This window comes from Clavispora lusitaniae (genome assembly GCF_014636115.1).
Source record: "Clavispora lusitaniae strain FDAARGOS_655 chromosome Unknown tig00002663_pilon, whole genome shotgun sequence".
Taxonomy (NCBI): Eukaryota; Fungi; Ascomycota; class Pichiomycetes; order Serinales; family Metschnikowiaceae; genus Clavispora; species Clavispora lusitaniae.
Genome location: NW_027093982.1, coordinates 1,191,758 through 1,210,451, shown reverse-complemented (window position 1 = coordinate 1,210,451; position 18,694 = coordinate 1,191,758). Strand labels below are relative to the sequence as shown.

General features: G+C 41.8%; 8 protein-coding genes across 8 annotated transcripts; 3 read left to right on the top strand and 5 right to left on the bottom strand. All coding sequences in view use genetic code 12, as the record gives it.

Moving 5' to 3' along the window:
• Positions 1–110: 110 nt before the first annotated feature.
• FOB63_005154 (uncharacterized protein) lies at positions 111–974 on the top strand (the record flags this gene model as incomplete). Its single annotated transcript, XM_002617159.1, has 1 exon — positions 111–974. One exon carries the CDS (start codon positions 111–113, stop codon positions 972–974), a length of 864 nt encoding a protein of 287 aa, XP_002617205.1.
• A 78-nt stretch (positions 975–1,052) lies between these two features.
• On the bottom strand, positions 1,053–3,356 carry FLC1 (putative flavin adenine dinucleotide transporter; the record flags this gene model as incomplete). The annotated part of the gene is made up of 1 exon (XM_002617160.1): positions 1,053–3,356. The coding sequence occupies one exon, from the start codon at positions 3,354–3,356 to the stop codon at positions 1,053–1,055; it is 2,304 nt and encodes a 767-aa protein (XP_002617206.1).
• Positions 3,357–4,491: 1,135 nt separating this feature from the next.
• FOB63_005152 (uncharacterized protein) lies at positions 4,492–7,755 on the bottom strand (the record flags this gene model as incomplete). The annotated part of the gene is made up of 1 exon (XM_002617161.1): positions 4,492–7,755. The coding sequence occupies one exon, from the start codon at positions 7,753–7,755 to the stop codon at positions 4,492–4,494; it is 3,264 nt and encodes a 1,087-aa protein (XP_002617207.1).
• A 765-nt stretch (positions 7,756–8,520) lies between these two features.
• On the bottom strand, positions 8,521–9,567 carry FOB63_005151 (uncharacterized protein; the record flags this gene model as incomplete). The annotated part of the gene is made up of 1 exon (XM_002617162.2): positions 8,521–9,567. One exon carries the CDS (start codon positions 9,565–9,567, stop codon positions 8,521–8,523), a length of 1,047 nt encoding a protein of 348 aa, XP_002617208.2.
• A 112-nt stretch (positions 9,568–9,679) lies between these two features.
• On the top strand, positions 9,680–11,794 carry FOB63_005150 (uncharacterized protein; the record flags this gene model as incomplete). The annotated part of the gene is made up of 1 exon (XM_002617163.1): positions 9,680–11,794. One exon carries the CDS (start codon positions 9,680–9,682, stop codon positions 11,792–11,794), a length of 2,115 nt encoding a protein of 704 aa, XP_002617209.1.
• A 41-nt stretch (positions 11,795–11,835) lies between these two features.
• Positions 11,836–12,702, bottom strand: FOB63_005149 (uncharacterized protein; the record flags this gene model as incomplete). Its single annotated transcript, XM_002617164.1, has 1 exon — positions 11,836–12,702. One exon carries the CDS (start codon positions 12,700–12,702, stop codon positions 11,836–11,838), a length of 867 nt encoding a protein of 288 aa, XP_002617210.1.
• Positions 12,703–14,240: 1,538 nt separating this feature from the next.
• On the bottom strand, positions 14,241–14,510 carry MRPL33 (mitochondrial 54S ribosomal protein uL30m; the record flags this gene model as incomplete). The annotated part of the gene is made up of 1 exon (XM_002617165.1): positions 14,241–14,510. The coding sequence occupies one exon, from the start codon at positions 14,508–14,510 to the stop codon at positions 14,241–14,243; it is 270 nt and encodes an 89-aa protein (XP_002617211.1).
• A 413-nt stretch (positions 14,511–14,923) lies between these two features.
• FOB63_005147 (uncharacterized protein) lies at positions 14,924–18,178 on the top strand (the record flags this gene model as incomplete). Its single annotated transcript, XM_002617166.1, has 1 exon — positions 14,924–18,178. One exon carries the CDS (start codon positions 14,924–14,926, stop codon positions 18,176–18,178), a length of 3,255 nt encoding a protein of 1,084 aa, XP_002617212.1.
• Positions 18,179–18,694: the final 516 nt, after the last annotated feature.

The following is an 18,694-nucleotide window of genomic DNA, read 5'->3' as shown; positions in this document are numbered from 1 at the left end:
TTTTTTTCTCTCACCAATTCTTGTTGTGTAAGTGCATCTACTCGATCTGAGGTTTACAAACCTGTACATGTGACGCCTCCATTCTAACACAAACACCTTCTCTTTGCACAATGTTCTATTGGCGACACATTTTTCTCTTTGTTCTCTTCGTAAATGTTTCTTTGGCTAAAGTGTGCTCTTCAGAAGGCATTGTGCCGTTTACTGGTTTTAAATTTACTCGAACCTACCGTGTTTCTGTATATCCTTTAACTAGCCAGAGAGCCCTATTGATCACCCAGTGTAAAAAAGGCAAGGCTATTTCCTCTCGCACAGTGGAAATCCAATCTGACCGAGACATTGATTTCGATACAGTATTTGGGTTCAAGTTTGATAATCCTCGTCTTCTCAACTACTCCGGAACCACAGTTCAACTGCAAGTGTCACAAAAATATAAGATTGCAAGAAGACGACTCTACGCCAAGCTGAACTTAGTCTACTTTCTACCTTACACATTTGTTGGCGGACTTTTCCGCTGCGAAGATTCTTCTTCTTCAAAACACAGAGAACTGTGTGATCCAGAACATGCTACACCTGTAAGTCCGTTGGTGGCTGATGACTCTAGCAAACACTGGATGTCACTCCTGATGAGGCCAGTAGGCGTAGTACACAATGTCCCATATCTTCGAACCGCCTCACGATGGGATCCCAGGTTCCCGAAACTGATTGCGTGGGAGTCGGCCGTCAATGTGAATGAAAAATACAACTACGATAAACTGGAGCTCAGGCTGGTTTCGATGGCAATTGCAAACACCGCCAATTATGTTCACAAGCTAACACGCTTACCAGCTTTTCCCCGAGGGCTCTTCACTCGGTCCAACGACTCGTCTAGTTTGAGCAGCCACCTTTCCTTTTTCCTATCGACCCTAGATTCCAAAGCAAGATACTTCCACATTGGTAATCTCCAGAATATATGGGATAGCGTATTTCAACAATGACCATGCATTAAACTAATATACAAAGCGATGAGGAACTTGCTCCTTTCAAAGACTAGCAACTGGCAAGTTTTCCACTATTTATACAATGCCAGTGAACCCTGTAGGCTTAACATTCGAGACATCAGAGTATGCCGACTCCGATTCTTGACGACGATGATTTTTCTTCTCTGGTGAAGGAGGAAGATTACTCACCGAGTCATCCTCAAGTGTTTCACTCACACGCGTTATGCGCCTGCTGTCTTCAGGAGTACTTTTAGATTTGGTGGAAAATGTTCTTCCGATTTTGCTTTTAAGCTTTTCCCCAAATGTGGGAGTGGCCATTTCATCATCTAGTTGCGGCTCGGTCTTCTCCTCAAATGCAAGGGACTCCACTTTCTCCGATTCACGTGTCAGATCCATCAAGGCATCCGATGATCCTGTGACATTACTCAAATCATTCAAGCGGTACATTTCAGTTTCCCAATCTGCTTGATGGTCTTGAGCTGCTGCACCCAAGGCGCTCAATTCATTCTGAGCGTTTAAGCCCTTGTTTGCGCTAGGATCTCTTCTCTTGAGAGAGGATTGTCTTTGGAAAGATGTTCTATCATCTTTAGCTGGAGCAAAACGTGCGTCGGGGTTCTTGGAGAAGACTGCCATCAAGGACAAAGCAATAATTGATAACAAAAGAATAAACGAAAAGGCGGCATTTAAAATGAAAAAGACCCAGCCCATGATAGAACCCACTTGGGCGGGCTGGCCAAAAACGTCGGAAAAGAAAATGAATAAAAACGAGTTGACTGTGTTAACAATCGCCATGCAGTAGTTCACCACATTAGTTGGTTTGTTCAAGTAAGGTTTTTCAATGAACAAGTAAACCATGAAAGCGAAGTCTAACACAAAAATAACAATGGTGGATACTTTGCCAGATTTTTGGCACAAACCAATGAAGATACCCTTAACCAAGGCATATGCGACAATCACTATACCAAACCAGTACTTCTCAGCACGGAACATGGTATAACAAAAGCCAAACTTTTGCAATATCTTGGTCTCTCCATATAAGAGAGCCGCAGGATTCGAGTATTCTTTTCTCGAATGCTCACCAATGGTATAAGTTTTCCAAAAAGAGAGAGCAAGAACACCCAAAGTTGCTATGAGCGCAATCACTGCGATAACAAGAAGTGCTGGTGAATCATTTCGCGTAAATTCCCACAATGAAAGAATGATGATTTGGGTAGAGCCAATGTAGATGTATCTTAACAAAGTACCTTTAGCGATGGTGCTGAAGGACTTTCTGAAATGAGACAATCTGTTTGGGTTCATTTTTTTCATTCTAATCAAAAGCACCGTGATCAGCTTAACAAAGTAAATGATGACGACCAGAAGGAAGCCACAGAGGACGAAAAAGGTGAAACCTGTCGCAACAATCGAGGTAGGTTCAATGTGCGTTCTATAACCGACTCTTTCAATACCTCTCAAGACGATTAAGTTAATATTGGACTTCAATGAAAAGTTCAACGAGCGCTTGATACCAGATGGAACTTTGAAATCATTCATGGCATAATCATGAAGGTTGCGCAAATACAGCTGTGACCGCTGCACTAAAATTTGCCTCGTCGTACCAGAAAAGTAAGTAGTAGGGGTACCGCCGGTACTCTGAATGTACCACCTGAAAATCTTTTGCATGAAGTGAACCCGGATCAATCCCATGGACCAAGCCAAGTTTTCTGCCCACGCACTAGCAATAGGAGGCACTCTGTCGACATTTTGCATCGAAACAATCACCACAGACTGGAAGTACAAGAATAAGGAGACGGCGTTTGTCGAAATGTGGGACGCAGCATTCGAGTTTCCGAATGTGGATAAGACGGCTGCAATCAACAAACCTAAACCTGCAATACACGCAGTGGCCCATTTGATTCCGACTTGAGAGACGGTCTTTCCGTTGGTGAAAGTACTTTGAAGACAAGACAAACGTTCTCCTGTTTGCTTGTTGTAGACATCGAGTTTCACCACAGCATCAATATCTGGAACCGTGTAGGCGATTCCAGGGATTTCCTTGACGTAGTGTTCTGAGACGTACTCGATCGATTCGATCTGCATCGAGCCAGGGTAAATAGGACAGAACTGCTTCCAGTCCAAAGTACACATGTCGATGTTCTTGTCGATGATCAAAAAGCCATAAGCGTAGACACGCACATGGGCCTCGACTTTGGCCGAGATATCCGTGACCAAGTCGATATTGTATTTCAAGGATCTGTCATCGGGGTTAAATGTGACGTTAAAATAAGAGGGCGAAATCTGGGAGTTTTCCATGCATGTCACCAAAGAAGTGGCCAGGAGAGATCTCTTGGCCCACACGGGACAAACAAGCGCCAACAAAAAGACAAACAAAAAGTTCATTCTGCAGCTTTTTGGCCTGAGTAGAAGCAGGTAAGGATTCGAGAACGGTTGACTGTTAGCAGAAGCCCGTATGATCTTAGGGGCAGCGCCGGAATCAGGGGAACAATCGGAGAAGGAAAAAGGGAAAACAGACAAACTTTGGTGTGCTCCGAATGAAGATGGGAAGAAATGAAAAAGGCCTGGAGCGAAAGATGTGCGTTCCTCAGATCGGGAGACGGATGTTTTGGGTTCTTGTGATGGAGAGGAAAAAAAAAACCTTGTAGTGGTAGCGTTAGGTGGATCAAGCCGCGAAAAAAGAAACTCGCACGTGTATGCAGTGCCTTCAGTAACAGGGGATCCGATAGCACCACCGAATGCACAAGAAAGCCTAAAAAAGCTGCTCGCAAAAGTGAACCATAGATGTGACAAAAGAGAACAAGAGATGACAAAAATCTACGCTCCAACAAGTCTACGTTACAGTTCATCATGGACCGTTGCGCAAAGTTCGATGTAATCTCAGCCTTAGGATGTATTAATACATCTGCGGCCACGCATTTCTGCACTTCCCTTTTATTCGAGTGCGCACTTCTGAAAACCGATAAGTGCTATGCAATAGCAAAGACAAGCAAAAAAAAAAAGCACCATCTAGTTTGACATGTTGGCTTTGGCACGGGCACTTGACAGGACGTTAGCTTGCTATGTCCATTCCAGTGACATTCCACCTGGTTATGAGTAGACACAGCCTCTGATGTTTTTAATAGCTCAGTCGCGGACAATGATAGATGCAAACATGCAAACAGAAGAGAGTGCATGGAAGACTAGTCTTTTCTACTGTATTAATGCCGCGTTATGGGCAAATTATTTTTAGTGGCGGGCATTTCACACTACAATTGTTTCATGACGGAGAAATTAAAACACTAGCACTACAAAGTATAAGCTTTGGCATGGGCGCAAACCTTTCAAAGATCGTTCGTAAACCAAAGACGCACGTATTTGCATCTTGTTTATTGTGATGAGTCGTATTCTCGCGTTTCAATAACATGTACGCGCATTGTTCTCGCGATCGACATCAAATCGCCGACTTCGGTGCAGGCTGTACCATTAGTCAACCACATGTGGGCTCCATAACCTTCTTTACTATGACGTAAGGCTCTGCTCACAAGTGGTACTCAGACAAACGGGTCTCTTCGGTTTTCATCAATAGATCTTCGCCCCAAACATGCTTGACTACGTCCCAAAATTCCTTGGCATAGAGAATCTGTACGCCATATTTCTCCGCAAAGTAATCTTCTGGAGCAGTGTTTTTGAAGTTGGCTTGTGAGTCGTCCTTCAAGAGAGCATTGAGTTTCAGCGTATCGTTAATCTTTTGCACATACTCCTCAAGCACATCACGACGATTGTCCCTTGGAACAATGATCCTGTTGACATGTCCTGTTAAATGAGCACCGAGAAACTTCTCCTTAAGGCCTCCAATAGGGAGAACCAGACCTCTCAAAGTAATCTCACCAGTCATTGCAATATCCAGCGGAACAGCTTTCTCCATAAGAAGAGAAAGAAATGCAAGAGCCATAGTAATACCCGCAGAAGGGCCGTCCTTCTGAATGGCTCCACTTGGCACATGTAAATGTATTTCCAAATGCCCAAGTCTATCAATGAGCGATTCCACGTCAGCCGTGTTAAACAAGCGTCTGTACAAAAGACTCTTGATAAATGTCAACCCGATCTTAGCACTCTCCATCAAAACATCACCAAGCCGTCCAGTCATTTTTAAAGTTGGACCGTTTTTCTCGCCGGCAATGCCAACACACTCAAATATCAACACAGACCCTGACCCATCTGCATTGTATGACAAGCCATTGACAACACCATATTTGCTGGACAAAATAGGAACGTCGATTATTGCAGAATTTGAATTTGAATGTGGCACTCCCAAGTACTTCGCTAAATCGTAGATCTCCACTTTAGGATCATAGTGAACATCAGAATTTGCCAAACTTTCAGAGTATTCAACGGCTTTAAACCGGCAAATGGTCCCCAACTTTCTTTCAAAATTACGAACACCAGCTTCGCGGGTATAATCAATAATGACTTGCTTCATCACATTTTCATCAATAGAAACAGTGGCACCGTCAGGGAAGCCGTTTCTTTTTATTTGTCTCGGTAACAAATACTTGCTGCCAATAATAAGTTTTTCGCCGTAATCGTAAGCGCCGATTTCAATCATTTCCAACCTGTCAAGTAAGGGCCGGGACAAGTTGTAAGGTTCGTTTGCCGTGCAAATAAAAATCACCTGCGACAAGTCAATCGGAAATCCTAAATAATGGTCAATGAACTGAGTGTTTTGTTCAGGATCTAATACTTCCAATAAAGCAGCAGCAGGGTCACCATTGAATTTGGTCATGTTCGATCCACCACCAACCACTTTATCAATCTCATCCAACAAAATCACAGGGTTCATACACAGAGCTTTTCTCAAGGCTTGTACGATGGTGCCAGGCATTGCACCAACATAAGTCCTTCGATGACCTCGGATTTCAGACTCATCTTTCACCCCGCCTAAAGATATACGCTGGAACTTTCTTCCAAGGACCCTGGCCACGGATTTTGCCAACGAAGTCTTACCGACACCTGGTGGTCCAGCCAACATAATGATGGGAGACTTGTTATTCTTTGAAGCAAGAAGTGACTTTGTTTGAGAAGCGGACGCTTCTTTGGTGGAATTAGCCTCTTTCGAATTGCGTGCTTCATCGTTAGGGATAATAAAGGTTTCTCCACTTGATGACTCCCTTGTAAACTTTAAACGTTCCTTCTCCTCTTGCATTTTCTTTTCCTTTTCTGCTTCTTCGATTTTCAGTTGCTTGTACTCATCTTCGGCATTGGATGCCAAAAGCTTCAAAACGACAAGGTATTGGAGCAACCGCGTTTTCACATTTTCCAAGCCGTAATGGTCCTCATCAAGTTGCTGCTTCGCAACACTGACATCAATTTCTTTGTTGCTTTGGAACTTAGACACAAACTTGTCCCAGGGCAAATCAGAGACGATTTCCAAATAGTTTCTGATTACATGAAAGTCTGCATTACCTGGTGTCGAAGACTTAATCCGCTTGTAGTCTTTCACAATCAAACGTTTCGAATCGTCTGATATAGAAGTGATTTCCGGCAACCTCTGTTTGATAAACTCTGAGATTGCACGCATGTCATCATCATCTTCATCATCCTCTCCATTCACACCCTTGCCATCGTTTCCTCTTCTTCTAGAGCCAGTTAAACCATTCTTAGGCTTCACGAGGGCTTGTTTTTCATACGAATTCTTAGAGAGACCTTCCAAAACGACACGAATGGACTTAAGCTGGTTTGCGACAACATTGGCTCTCTGAATGTTAGATGCCTCCTCGTAGAACCAATGGTTGACCATGCTATTGTTCTCTCTTATAGTTTGGAAGACTTCATTCATTTTCCGAAGCATACTTTTCACAATTTCAACTCTTTTTTCGAGTCCTAATGCCGAGAGAACTTTGAGTTTTTCATGGTTGGGGAATGGAACAATAGCCACAAGAAGATCGACTACCCTCAGGAACGTTTGCGGGTCACGTACGTCAGCAAGGGTCATAGAACGAACTATTTTCTTCAAACTGGAGTAAGCTTTAGCAAAATCCTTTGAGCCCGCCAATTGCAAAAAGAGTGCATTGGCCAAAGGATTCAAAGTCAATAAATCTTGCTTCTTATCCTGAGAATTGAGTACTTGTCTGTATTCATCAACGAAGCGATCAATCAGAGAGAATAATGATTTTGACACCGACCAAATTTCTTCATAGTGCTTGGATGCCTCGACAAGCGCTTCGTTCCAGACAACAGATACAGCAACCTCGTTAGCTCTAACAGTTTCGGCGCCAGTAACTTTTGATGCTCTACGCAACGCTTGAAAGGTAACTTTGACCGTTGTAGTGTCATCCACGATTCCAATAACTCTGGAGACAGTAAAAATACCCAGCTGCAAAGCATCGAGGCTCTTTTGAGGGTTGGAGATCTTGTCCAAGTTTGGCGAAATACATACGACCAAGCTGTCGAAACCAGAAAGTGACTCCAGCTTTTGAGATAAGCTGGGCAGCCCAGATTTTACTTTGTTTTCCACGCCACGGAACTGTTTGATTCCATCTAAAGCTTCCTCGGAAACCCCGGTGGCGTCTCCCACCGCACTATCAAAATCGAATTCGGCTAACAATGCTTTTGCCACTGGGATGGTTTCCACTTGTCTGCGAAAGCGAGAAAGGAGAGCTGCTGCTTTGAAGCGAGAAAACGTCACACTGTAAACTAAGCCCGGTAACAACACCAACGGAGAATCTAAAGTGTACATGGGCAAAACCACTTGTTGCGTCACCGAGTCATCTTTGATAACGGTGGAACTTTGAAATTTTGGCATACTTATTCGAAAAGGACAAAAAGCTGAAAGTAGAGCAGTTCCGTAATTTGAGAGGGTTTGGGGGCAACAAAGGAATATAAAATAAAAGGGTGGAGTAGTAGAATGACTCTTGTGATAGTGTCTCCACAAATCGATTAGTCGCACGCAGGATTATACCGAGGATGGTAATAGGATCCGAAGTAATTAGCTTTCTTTTTTTTTTTTTTTTTCTTTATGAAATAAAGTTATTTTCCAATGGGCTTCCTAAGTTGGGAAGTTGAAGAGTCGACCAGAAGATAGAAAGAAAAAAATCGACGTTGTTTATTGGTTTGATAAAGTGGTCGGAGAGCGATTATATAAGTGCGCGATATGCGCTTTCATGCACAAGCAATTAGGTTGCACTTGACAAAATGACTCAATACATCTTTTGAACCTGACATTACCCAAAAGGGGGCGAAAATGAAACGTTAGATGGTAAAAAACTTCTGCCGAGTAAGTAAGCGAAGTGTCCAAGTAAAATGGAAGAGCCATGACTGTAAGATACTGTTCTTGAGTTACAAGAGGGAGAACAGTTGTGACCATGGAAAGCTCAGAGGGAAGTGCAAATAGAGTATCGCCTTTCCAATTTTCAAATGTACTGGAACGTGTTGAAATAACACTCTAATAACTTACAGTCAGCTCTCTGGCGATCGTGACATTCATTAATAAATATTCCTCGTCAGAGTGCCCAACGGCACATCATTCATCGCTTTATTGCTTCACAAAATCAGAACTTCTTCTAAACCATTACAAAACATCCTTGAGATTGATTTGACCGCTTCCTCTAGCCAAAGGTTGAGGTTGGCTTTCGCTCTTTTTCCATCCAATCATAAATATGACATTAAAAGTCGCAGGAATTGTTACAGTTCCATCAACGCCCGTCTCGCCATGTAAAGACTTACAAATTTCATTTGCTGCAAGTAGAACATCCTTGGGCAACACTGAGGATCGCGACAAAAGACTATTCTGTTCGCCCATAGCCTGGAGATCTGCGCAAAGCGAAACAATATCGGGGTATCCACCAACAACAATGTCTTCGGTGTCAATCGTAAGCATGCTAAAGCCAGCTTTGTTCAACAAGCCTCCAATGTCGTTCAAGTGCACCAAAGGAGAAACACGGGGGGACATACCGCCCCGGCGCTCCAACTCTGCAAGCTGAAGTGAAGTTCTAAGCTCGTACAATGTATCACCTCCGAAAATAGTACCCATGAAGAGGCCATCTGGTTTCAACACACGGTTAATGTTTTTAAGTGCTTGGGGCAAGTCGTTGATCCAATGCAAGGACAAGTTAGATATAACAGCATCATAGGTGTTTTCCTGTAGTAGTTCGTTGTCGAATGTCTCTTCGTCTGCGACACAACGAGTCACTTTTCCAGGAAAAGGAACGTCGAGTGGAAGGCCCTCATCCCGAAAAAGCATTTCTTTGCACGAGTCAACGATCACCAAGTTCTGGATTTTGTTGCGGATTTTCTCCTTGTCCTCATTCAATTGCTCTATGATCTTCTGGTCAACGTCATTCCCATCCTTTGGCACATGGGAAACAGTACACAAGTTCTTGAGGAAATTGCCCAGGTTGGCACCAAAATCTAGCGTATTGGTGAAATCTCTGGTAATGAAACCAAGACGTTCGATGGTTCGAATGGCCACTTCATCTCGAAGATAGTCCACTTTCCTCAGACGTTCGGGAGAAATGGCTGGTGTACGGGATCTTTGAACAAGTTTTGCACTGCGGTCGAAAACATTGAATTGACCCTTCGATGCGGAAGTAGCAAGTCGTCTGTGGATAGCTTTCATGGTAACGGCCTTTTCTCCAAAAGATGGTTGGACTTTGTGAGTCTGGATCGCATCGCACTTATATGTCTGAATCTTTCTGTGTAGATTAGACTAGATTGGACCCACCCGACAAATGTCGGGAAAAACCGCTGCAACGACCTCTCTTGGTTACATGCGGAAAAGATTTATAGACCAGGTCAAGGAGTCGTTAAATGTCCCGAAGTCATGTGGCAATCTGGCGTTGGCATTGTGCTCGAGTAAGTTATCGCAGAGTCAAATTGATCAAGCCAAAATCCTCAGCAAACGAATATCACACAAACTAAGCGAAAATTCAGACTCATCGCTAGTTCAGATGACTCCACAGGAAGTCGAGGATGATGTTTTCGTTAGCCTTTGTGCTCGAAATTATAACCAGGTGTGGACTATTGCACAGAAGGTGCAGCAAGATCCAATGAACCTGAGATTCCGTTCCCCCTCGCTATACTTGTTGCTATTGGAACTGATATCCGCTAGAGGTGATCGATCTCAAGTCACATTGGCGCTCAATTTGTACCTGGAACTTTTGTCACAAAGTCTGTTACTGGAAGATACCGTTAAAGTGGCTACACTACAATTGTTCAAATGCTTCGAGAGTTGTCAGGATTTCACCCAGCTCATACCATTGCGTATCCTCTACGAGAATACTATTGTGACCGTCTTGCCTTATTTTGAGTATGAAGCTTTATTTTTAGGAGCACATCTTCACGTTTTTCTCAATACTGGTCAGTATAATCAAGCTCTAGCCCTCATGCATCAAAGCTTTGAGTCATTCCCTGATCACGAAGACCAGCTAATACTACTACAAAAGTTACCATTATTGAAGTTATTTGACACCATGTGCAACTTCAAAGATTGCAATTCTCTAGAATATTGGCTATCGCTAGTACTTGACAAGAATACTTCTTCCATTCCGTATGCCTGGTGGTCTCAGTTTCTAAGTTTGGCAACCTCTCAAAATCACTATGGCTTGGTGAAACTCATTTACACACACGTGATTATGGCTGGCCACGACAAGGACCTTGCTATTGAAGATGTGATAACAAACAATGTTATATCAAACATTGAAGCGCAAAGTACAATGTTGGCAACATTGTCCGACCACACCCTTCAAGCTATTTTGCATACGTTAGCATCACACGGGGATGTCGAGCTGACTTTGAGTTTGATAGAATGGCATTACATTCACAAAGAAATGCGAGGAGAAAGGGCCTTGACGAAAGACCTTTGCATCGATATAATCCGCTCTTATTGTTTTAATAATGACTTCTCGGCAACTCCAATAGAAGGAGAACATGACTCCAGTGTGGAGAAGGTTTTAGACGTTTTGGAAAGTTTTCTTTCCAGGCTGAAAGAAGACTTTCATTACACTGACATATCGGATGCCTTTTCTCACAAGATCAACACATTGAATGTTTTTGATCAGAATGTCTTTGAGGCCGCCCGTCATGAAACTGCCACTGTGGAGTTCATAAACCAATTAGAAGAACCCGAACAAGAGGCTCGAAAACTGAAAAACGAAAATATCTATGAATCTCCACAGGGGAATGTGTTCATGAATCAAAAAATAATGCAGCAAGTGATCATATCTCACCTTACCTACATGAAAGACAGACATATGAGCGAAAAGTGTATCCGCCTTTATACTGAGTGCATTCTCAACCATATCAACAAATATCAAAATGCTTCAGGAGTGATCAATGCCATGCTGGCTATGAAAAAATTCAATTGCACCTGTTATTGTTGGTTTACCCCATCCGTTTTTGACATTCTCTTCAAATCAATTTCCAACTCTGCTGCTGCAAGACTTACAGGGTATACTTTACTTTCATTCATGAAGCAAACAGCTAGACCCGTATCGAAATCAAACGTTGAAAATTTGATATTTTCAAGCTTGCGTGGCCCACAGTTCAATCCTCTTCTTGAATTTTATATTCACGAATACTTATCAACCTTCAACCAAAAGCCTAGCGTTCATGTCACACAACGGATCCAGAACTTTTCCTCTCTCAATGACAACGGAAAACGTCTTCTTGAATTTTTGAAAGATCACACTGTCGAGTTTGTGCGAGAGAACTGGGAAGCTTACGGTTTCAACTCCGCATTCCCTCAAAATAATTTGCACCTAACAGATGATACCAATGAGCATTACCATCAAATAGATGTGCGAGATTCACGACAACTTGCCTTTATTCTAGACATGAAAGACTGATCACAGATCATTATATCCATGCATTCATGATATTAACATGATTAGCGAATGGGTTCGTTGATCGCACTCCGGAGTTCTTCTGCACTGATGTCAATTTTTGTGGCCCGCTTTTTGTTGAGCGTAGACTTCGGCCATGCTCTTAGCCGTTCTAGAATACTCCGGTCTGGATCGTACTCATCATCTAATGCATTCCTTTCAAGTGCCGAATCATCTGCTAGATTCGAGAATGTAGAGGAAAAACTATGGTTACAAAACGACCCCAACATGGTAGAATCCATAGCCATACGCATGATGTTGCCCGCGTGACAGGCTAAAGGATCAAAAGATGAGTCGGCCTCTTCCGTTTCAAGCTTTTTGAGAGTGGTAATGTCCTTATTCAAAAACTCTTGCCTTTCATTTGGCACTGGTGTTGATTGTTGAATGTCTGATCTAGGCTTTTTGACAGATGATTGTGGCAAGAGTGTTTCTGTTTCCTTCCGAGGTGTTTTGAGCCCATTGTGAGGATTAAATGCATTTTGTAAGTTGTTAAATTGTCTTTCAGCGAGAGGCTGTAAAGCATGCTTTTCAAATGGTAAAAGCTTAGGTGCTACTTTCACTTGGGCATTTGGATCAATGACATCGGCTTTCAGTTCATCGTCCATGTAGGGTAATGAAATAACATAAGCATCGATTATATGCTTGCTTTCATGAAAAATATCGTCTATAGGATCACTCAATGGGATTGTCAAGGATTCAGGTGTGCTGTTGTTACTGTTGAAAGTCTTCTTATATGGCAGGGAAGTTTCCTTGGGCGAGGCTAATACTGGACTTCTGCTCATTTCGAGATTTTTATTGAGTAGTTCATCGCGAGAAAGTCTCATGTCTGTCGAAATTGTAGAGGGCCTTGGGTATGTGTAAGAAATATTCATGATTTTACGTGACGATAGGGCTGATAGATTAGTTGACGAGAGAGACGGAAGAGCCTGAAGAAGAAAAGTGATTGTTTATGTTTACTATCTTCCCGATATGGAAAGAGAGAATGTGGAGAAGTAAGCGATAGCAGACAGCGAATTTGCTCAATCTCTGCAAAAAGAGATCGCAGTTTGTAAATACTTTCTTACATATAAAGCATTGATCTGTTTCATCTTTTTTACATTTCACCCCTCACGGTTACTTTCATCCAAATAATTAATTCACAGCTCATGTAAAAAAGATATGATATGTATACAGATATGAAAATGGGGCACGTGATTGATCCCGTGACTACTGAACAAATGCTACAACGTGATTGGTTCAATCTGTGAAGATGACTGAAGTCGTGAAAAATCATGTTTCTGTACGTAAATGATATGTTTGAATATGCCTGGGGCGCTATGGTACACGGATACGACTTTTGAGGTCGGGTCTCAGGGTGCCGTGGAGGCATTAGATGCAATTTGGGTTTTCATGCGAGAAGCCGGTGAAACCACTCAATGTTTGGCCGATTCCTCTTTTCTGGCCGCTTTCAATCTTTCATCAACGACAGCATCATTCCCATGAACACTGTCCACCGGACATGGAAGAACAGAGTTGGCTCCAACTAAAAGGAAACAAATCGCAAAGGTGGATGTGAAAATGGAAGAGGTGACTCTATTTCTTTGTGTCGCTCTAATAAACATTGCCCGGATGAGAGTTCGTGTTTAGGTTATAATACTTCTGGCTTGAAAGGAAAACAATGGAACGAAATACGCTAGCTCCAGGTTGTGCTTTTCCAAGGTGGAGGATGAATATATTGGCGATTCAACACGAACTGAAAGCTCAATGTAAATATTAATGGAGTATGCTTCAGAAAATTCCTCGAGGGATGATCTTTGGACTCTAGTATCTTCAGAAGTAAATGACGGAGAACGGATACTTTCAAGGCGAGTGAAAAGAAATAAATCTGATGGTATATTCTCGTTTATATGCAGTCATGTGGGCTCATATTCCAATCAGAGCTGGGACAATTCAAAACATGCTTTTCGCTTGTTTCCAAGACAAATAGATAAAATGCGCTGTAGTCATCCTTAAAAGACAATATATCTGACCACGAACGATACTACACAAGTATTTGATGAATATCGGGTGTGTCTATATCCGAAGACTATCTCGATGTATGCAGGACACATGGTCCCATTGGAGGCCGATCTTTGATGTATCTCTGGAACAAGCCCCCCAAAATTTCATTAAAAAAGAGTGAATAAATGTCTACTGTGCGAAACATTCGTTACCGCAATCAGAGACTTTATTTCACGTGTTTCTTTAGAGGTGACAGTATACTTGTGTCTAGCGTCTTCAAGCTACAACAATCGTATCCTTCTCTTTGTATTGTAAAGCGACTTAAAATGTGTATAAAGTCCCATTTAACGGTCCCTGGAGCCGTCACGCGGCCATCATTCATTATATATACAAGAAATTAGTCCATCTTGAGCATTAGGGACTTTGACCATCAAAGTTCGCCAACCTTCTCGAAACCTTTGGGGAATTTCTGCTTGTCAAGTAGTTTCTGTTGCTCCACTGCATCGGCATCCAACAAATCTATGGAGACTAGTTCTTTGACCAACCTAAGTCTGTGGGCAGCTGCTGGTGAAACCTGTTGGTAAACGATATGATTTCTCTTCTTCAATCCCAAAGCGGCAATGTTCTTGCGGACCTGAGGAGGCATGCCGATTGTGGATCTTAGTTGTTGTATTCTGTAAAACATTTGCTTGGATGACATGGTCTGGCTGAGCTCGATTACTATGTTTAAATTTTTCGAGCGAAGTACGATGTGTGTAGGCACACATACATCCGTACCTCCTTGACTGGGTACCTGTTAGGGTCCATCAATATTGCAAAGCTTGTTGTCAATATTTTGCTTTATTATTTTTGTATGGAAGTGAGGAATTCATCGTATTTTTTTCTTTTTAAATCTCCTTCTTCTCCAGCTCTAGGCGTACCGGTTAGATTTATGCACTGTTAAGCTTCGCACCAAGATCTGACATAAACCTCACAGTATCTCAGTTTAATTGCAAAGCAGAGTAATATCGCATTTCATCCGTTTCCCAAGTACAATCCCGGCAAATAATATCGGAAGGCCACTACTGCCAGCCTTTTTGACTCTGAAATCAATTCCGCTATTATTGCTTGTTCATGAATGGTGATTCAACGGCTATAGTTAATGCTGAAAGTATTCTTCATGACATCGAAATACTTCTAAAGGAAATTGAATCCGGTATTCATTCAGAGAACGGACGTGGTTTAGTTCAGAAGAAGATCAAGAATGTCACGACAACTATAAACAGGTTTGAAGCGACTCCAAAGCTTTTGGATAGCAAATTGGAATGGTTAGTAAAGATGATCACTCTGCTTTACCTTCAGACGAAGAGAACAAATGGCAATCTACTGAATGATCTTGCAGAATGCTTCTATCAACTTACAAAAGTACGTGGCTATAAGTTTGTGGTGAACTTCTGCTCTAACGATGTATACTTGATTCCGGAGCTATTAAGCATCATTAGTGGCACAGACATGGAAAATGACGACTGTCAATGCTTTTTGCTTCTTCTTTGGCTATCGAGATTGGCCATGGTGCCTTTCCAGCTTCTGAATATCGAAGAATCATTGGCTGAAAAGCTTTTCCAACTCTCAAACAGGTTTCTTGTTGTCCATTCTAGTGCTTCAAGAACCCAGATTGCGTCCCTGTATCTTTTATCAAACTTGATCATTAGACTGGATTGTGCGTCACTACTTAAGAGATATGTGCTTACGATAGCTGACGACTGGTCCTACATGTCTAACAACATTAAATTGGGACACTTATTAGCGCTCAATCAGATATTGAAGAATAAGTCAAATGTGGAAATTGCGCATCTTATCCCAGTTCTCCAATCAAGCATTATAGACTACGAAGTTATACAAATAAGGCATAATAGAAGGCATTCTCTAAATACTGTGAATGTCTTATATATCATAAAGGTCTCAACCAAGCTAGCTAATTTCTACATTCGAACAAACGACTTTGAACGGGTATCTGGAATAGTCAACTTTATTCTTCTTGATATTATGAACAGCATGAGTTCTGGTTTCGATGCTAAACTAAGAGAGTGTACAGCAAAAAGTATTACAAAGATTGTCACTTCCCTTTCACTTAAAGCAGTGAACTATGCCTCACAGTTGATCTGGTTCATGATAGATCAGCTAAAAATTCGCAATTTGAAACTGAACCATAAATTCCAGAAAGATGTGGAAATCAACCCGCTTGATTTCCAAGTGGATAAATACCATACTATACTATTATTTGTGGCATTTTTGGGAATGGAGAAGAGCGTCCCCCTCGAAGTCATACCTATTGCGTTTTCCATTGTTCATAAAACGATATTTATTTCTGATATCACGTTCTCTCATGTCAAAGGATCCCAAATTCGGGACGCATCTTGTTTTTGCATCTGGGCACTTTGCAGAAAGTTGAAACAGAATGATTATGAATCCTTGTGTCAATATAATCCAGAAATGATGGAATGCCTTCTTCTTGACATCATCAAGGTCATTGTTTTTGATGCAGATTTCACTATACGTCGATGTGGAATAGCTGTACTTCAAGAATTCGTCGGCCGATTCGGAAATATGCTTTTTCAGCACCTCTTACCAGGCCGAACTGCTAATGAGGTTGGTGAGTTTCTTATTCGCTTTATTGAAATGTTTACGGCAGCTTCTGTTAGTAGACTTCTGGATTCTCATAAACTCATTATGAAACTTTATTCTTTGGGTTTTGACAAAGGCATTTTTGTTGAACCCTTATTGGAAGAGATTATTTTCGAAAGCAACGTATTTGAAACACGCAAACTTGGTGGAATTTTTTTGGCTGAGCTTTTAGGAGGAGATTCATCCATTGCATGTTTGAATTTGCCCATAGAGTTTCCATCTACTGAAAATGTGGTTAGCAATATTTCTAAAGCCATCAAAAATGGTAACTATGAATGTTTCTATGCTCTTGCAGAAATGGTGAATCGAAAACTTGTGATACGTCCTTCTATGGATCTTCTTGAAGATAAATTTTTTGCGCTCGGCCATCATCCGAAAGCCCCTGAGAGGGCAGAGAGTATCTTGCACTTTCTAATTGCATTAATCGAGGCGGAGATTGCACCCAAAAATGAAACGTATCTTTCGGAAGTTTTATCCCTTTCCCGTGCTCAACCGACAAAGAGTTTAAGCAGTGAGGTGAAAAAGTATTTGAAAATCATTGGTGAGTGTCGCCGAGAGTCCATCACTTTCCATGATTTTGAAAGCATTTGTCACCGGATTGCACGGGGAAATCAACTTCTTGCGGAAGGCGTAACTGCGTTTCCTGTGAATAATCAGCAGCTTGATCTTGTCTTATTCTTGATTGAGGACTTCAGTATTGATCCGGACATTCGATCGATATTGATTAAAGGAATTCATGCCTTTCTACAATGCGGCTTCTCGGCCAAAATCGAAAAATCTATACTTGAGAGTCTTGACGATTATACAAATACTGATCAAGGAGATGTTGGTCTGAAAGTTCGATTGGCCACTTTGTCGCTTCTTGCTGAAAATGACCAATTTGCTTTACAACTCGACCGTGGTTTAAAAAGGAGACTTATCAGGCTTAGTGGAGAATCAATGGATAAATTGAGAATTGAAGCGTTCAAGTTGCTATGCAAAGTGGATGATATTCCAGACTACAAAGCTCATTATGAAACTTATATGAGCAATTATGAATTGTATTTCCAGGATTTCTATGACTACTACCTGAAATATTGTGATGAGAAGGACCAATTTTGGGAAGGGATGGTACATTCTGCCGGGGCTCTAACTGGAAGCAGTGACCTCATTAATGTGTCCTTCCGCTGTGTATTGTCTTTGTGCTATTACTCAAGCGAAAGCGATGTTGAGGAGATGTTGGCCATCCTATTTCGGATGTTGAAAACTCCTACAAGTACACCACCCGGATGTGCAACCATTCGTCACCAAAAGACTACAAACTGCGCTCTCATGTTAGTTGGGAAGCTACTTGAGGCAGAAGTCGAGCTCCCAAAAGACACAAACTACGAGGTTCTATATGTTCGAACTTATAACCTACACATCAAAGGTGCTAACGTGAAACGCATGGGACTTGCGTTGAAAATCTTTCAGCACTTGAGCACGTCTTTATCGGTGGCTAGTGACATTCAGCAAAAATGCCGCAAAAGGATATGGTGGTTGGCGTCTCAGCATAAGAGTGCAACTGTTCGGGTTATGGCTAGCAAGTCATTGTTTGAGATTTTAAATGAGCTTGACCCAACGTGCCCATTAATGTCCAAAATTGATACTTGTGACTGGCGGGATCAAGAAGAAGCTTCGAGACTACAAGTGGAAAGTACCATACTTGGCTTAAGGTGTATATAAGGTAATAAATGTATTGATGACACTATATCAAGAAAAAGAATAATACCAAGAATATACCCGCCTCTATAAACCGAGCATTAAATTGTCACCTTCTGCATGTAAAGTACCCTTGTTGAGATAAGTGACATAACTCCAGCGTCGTTTTGTTTGCCCAGAATCTTTCGGTCCAGACTCTACAATAACGGAATCATCAAAAGAAACCGGGACAGTTGGCTGTGCAGCATCTCTTGTGAAATTTTTGTCGCTCTGGTTTTTCAATTGGTCAAGAAATTTGGAAAAAGGCATTGTTCGCGCGAGTTAGAAGGTGCGAGAAAGCAGATAAGGGAAAGAATATATGTAAATGGGACGAAATGTGTAAATAAGAAGAATATATGGAAGTCGAACTGTGGCAAAAAGAAAGAATTTTTGAGAGAAGGGGCGAAGATCCTTTTTATAATTACAATGCCATCGGCTTCTAGTTTCTGGCTGTGGTGCAAAAAGCATGTGGGGACACAGCACTATATACAGTTCTTATCT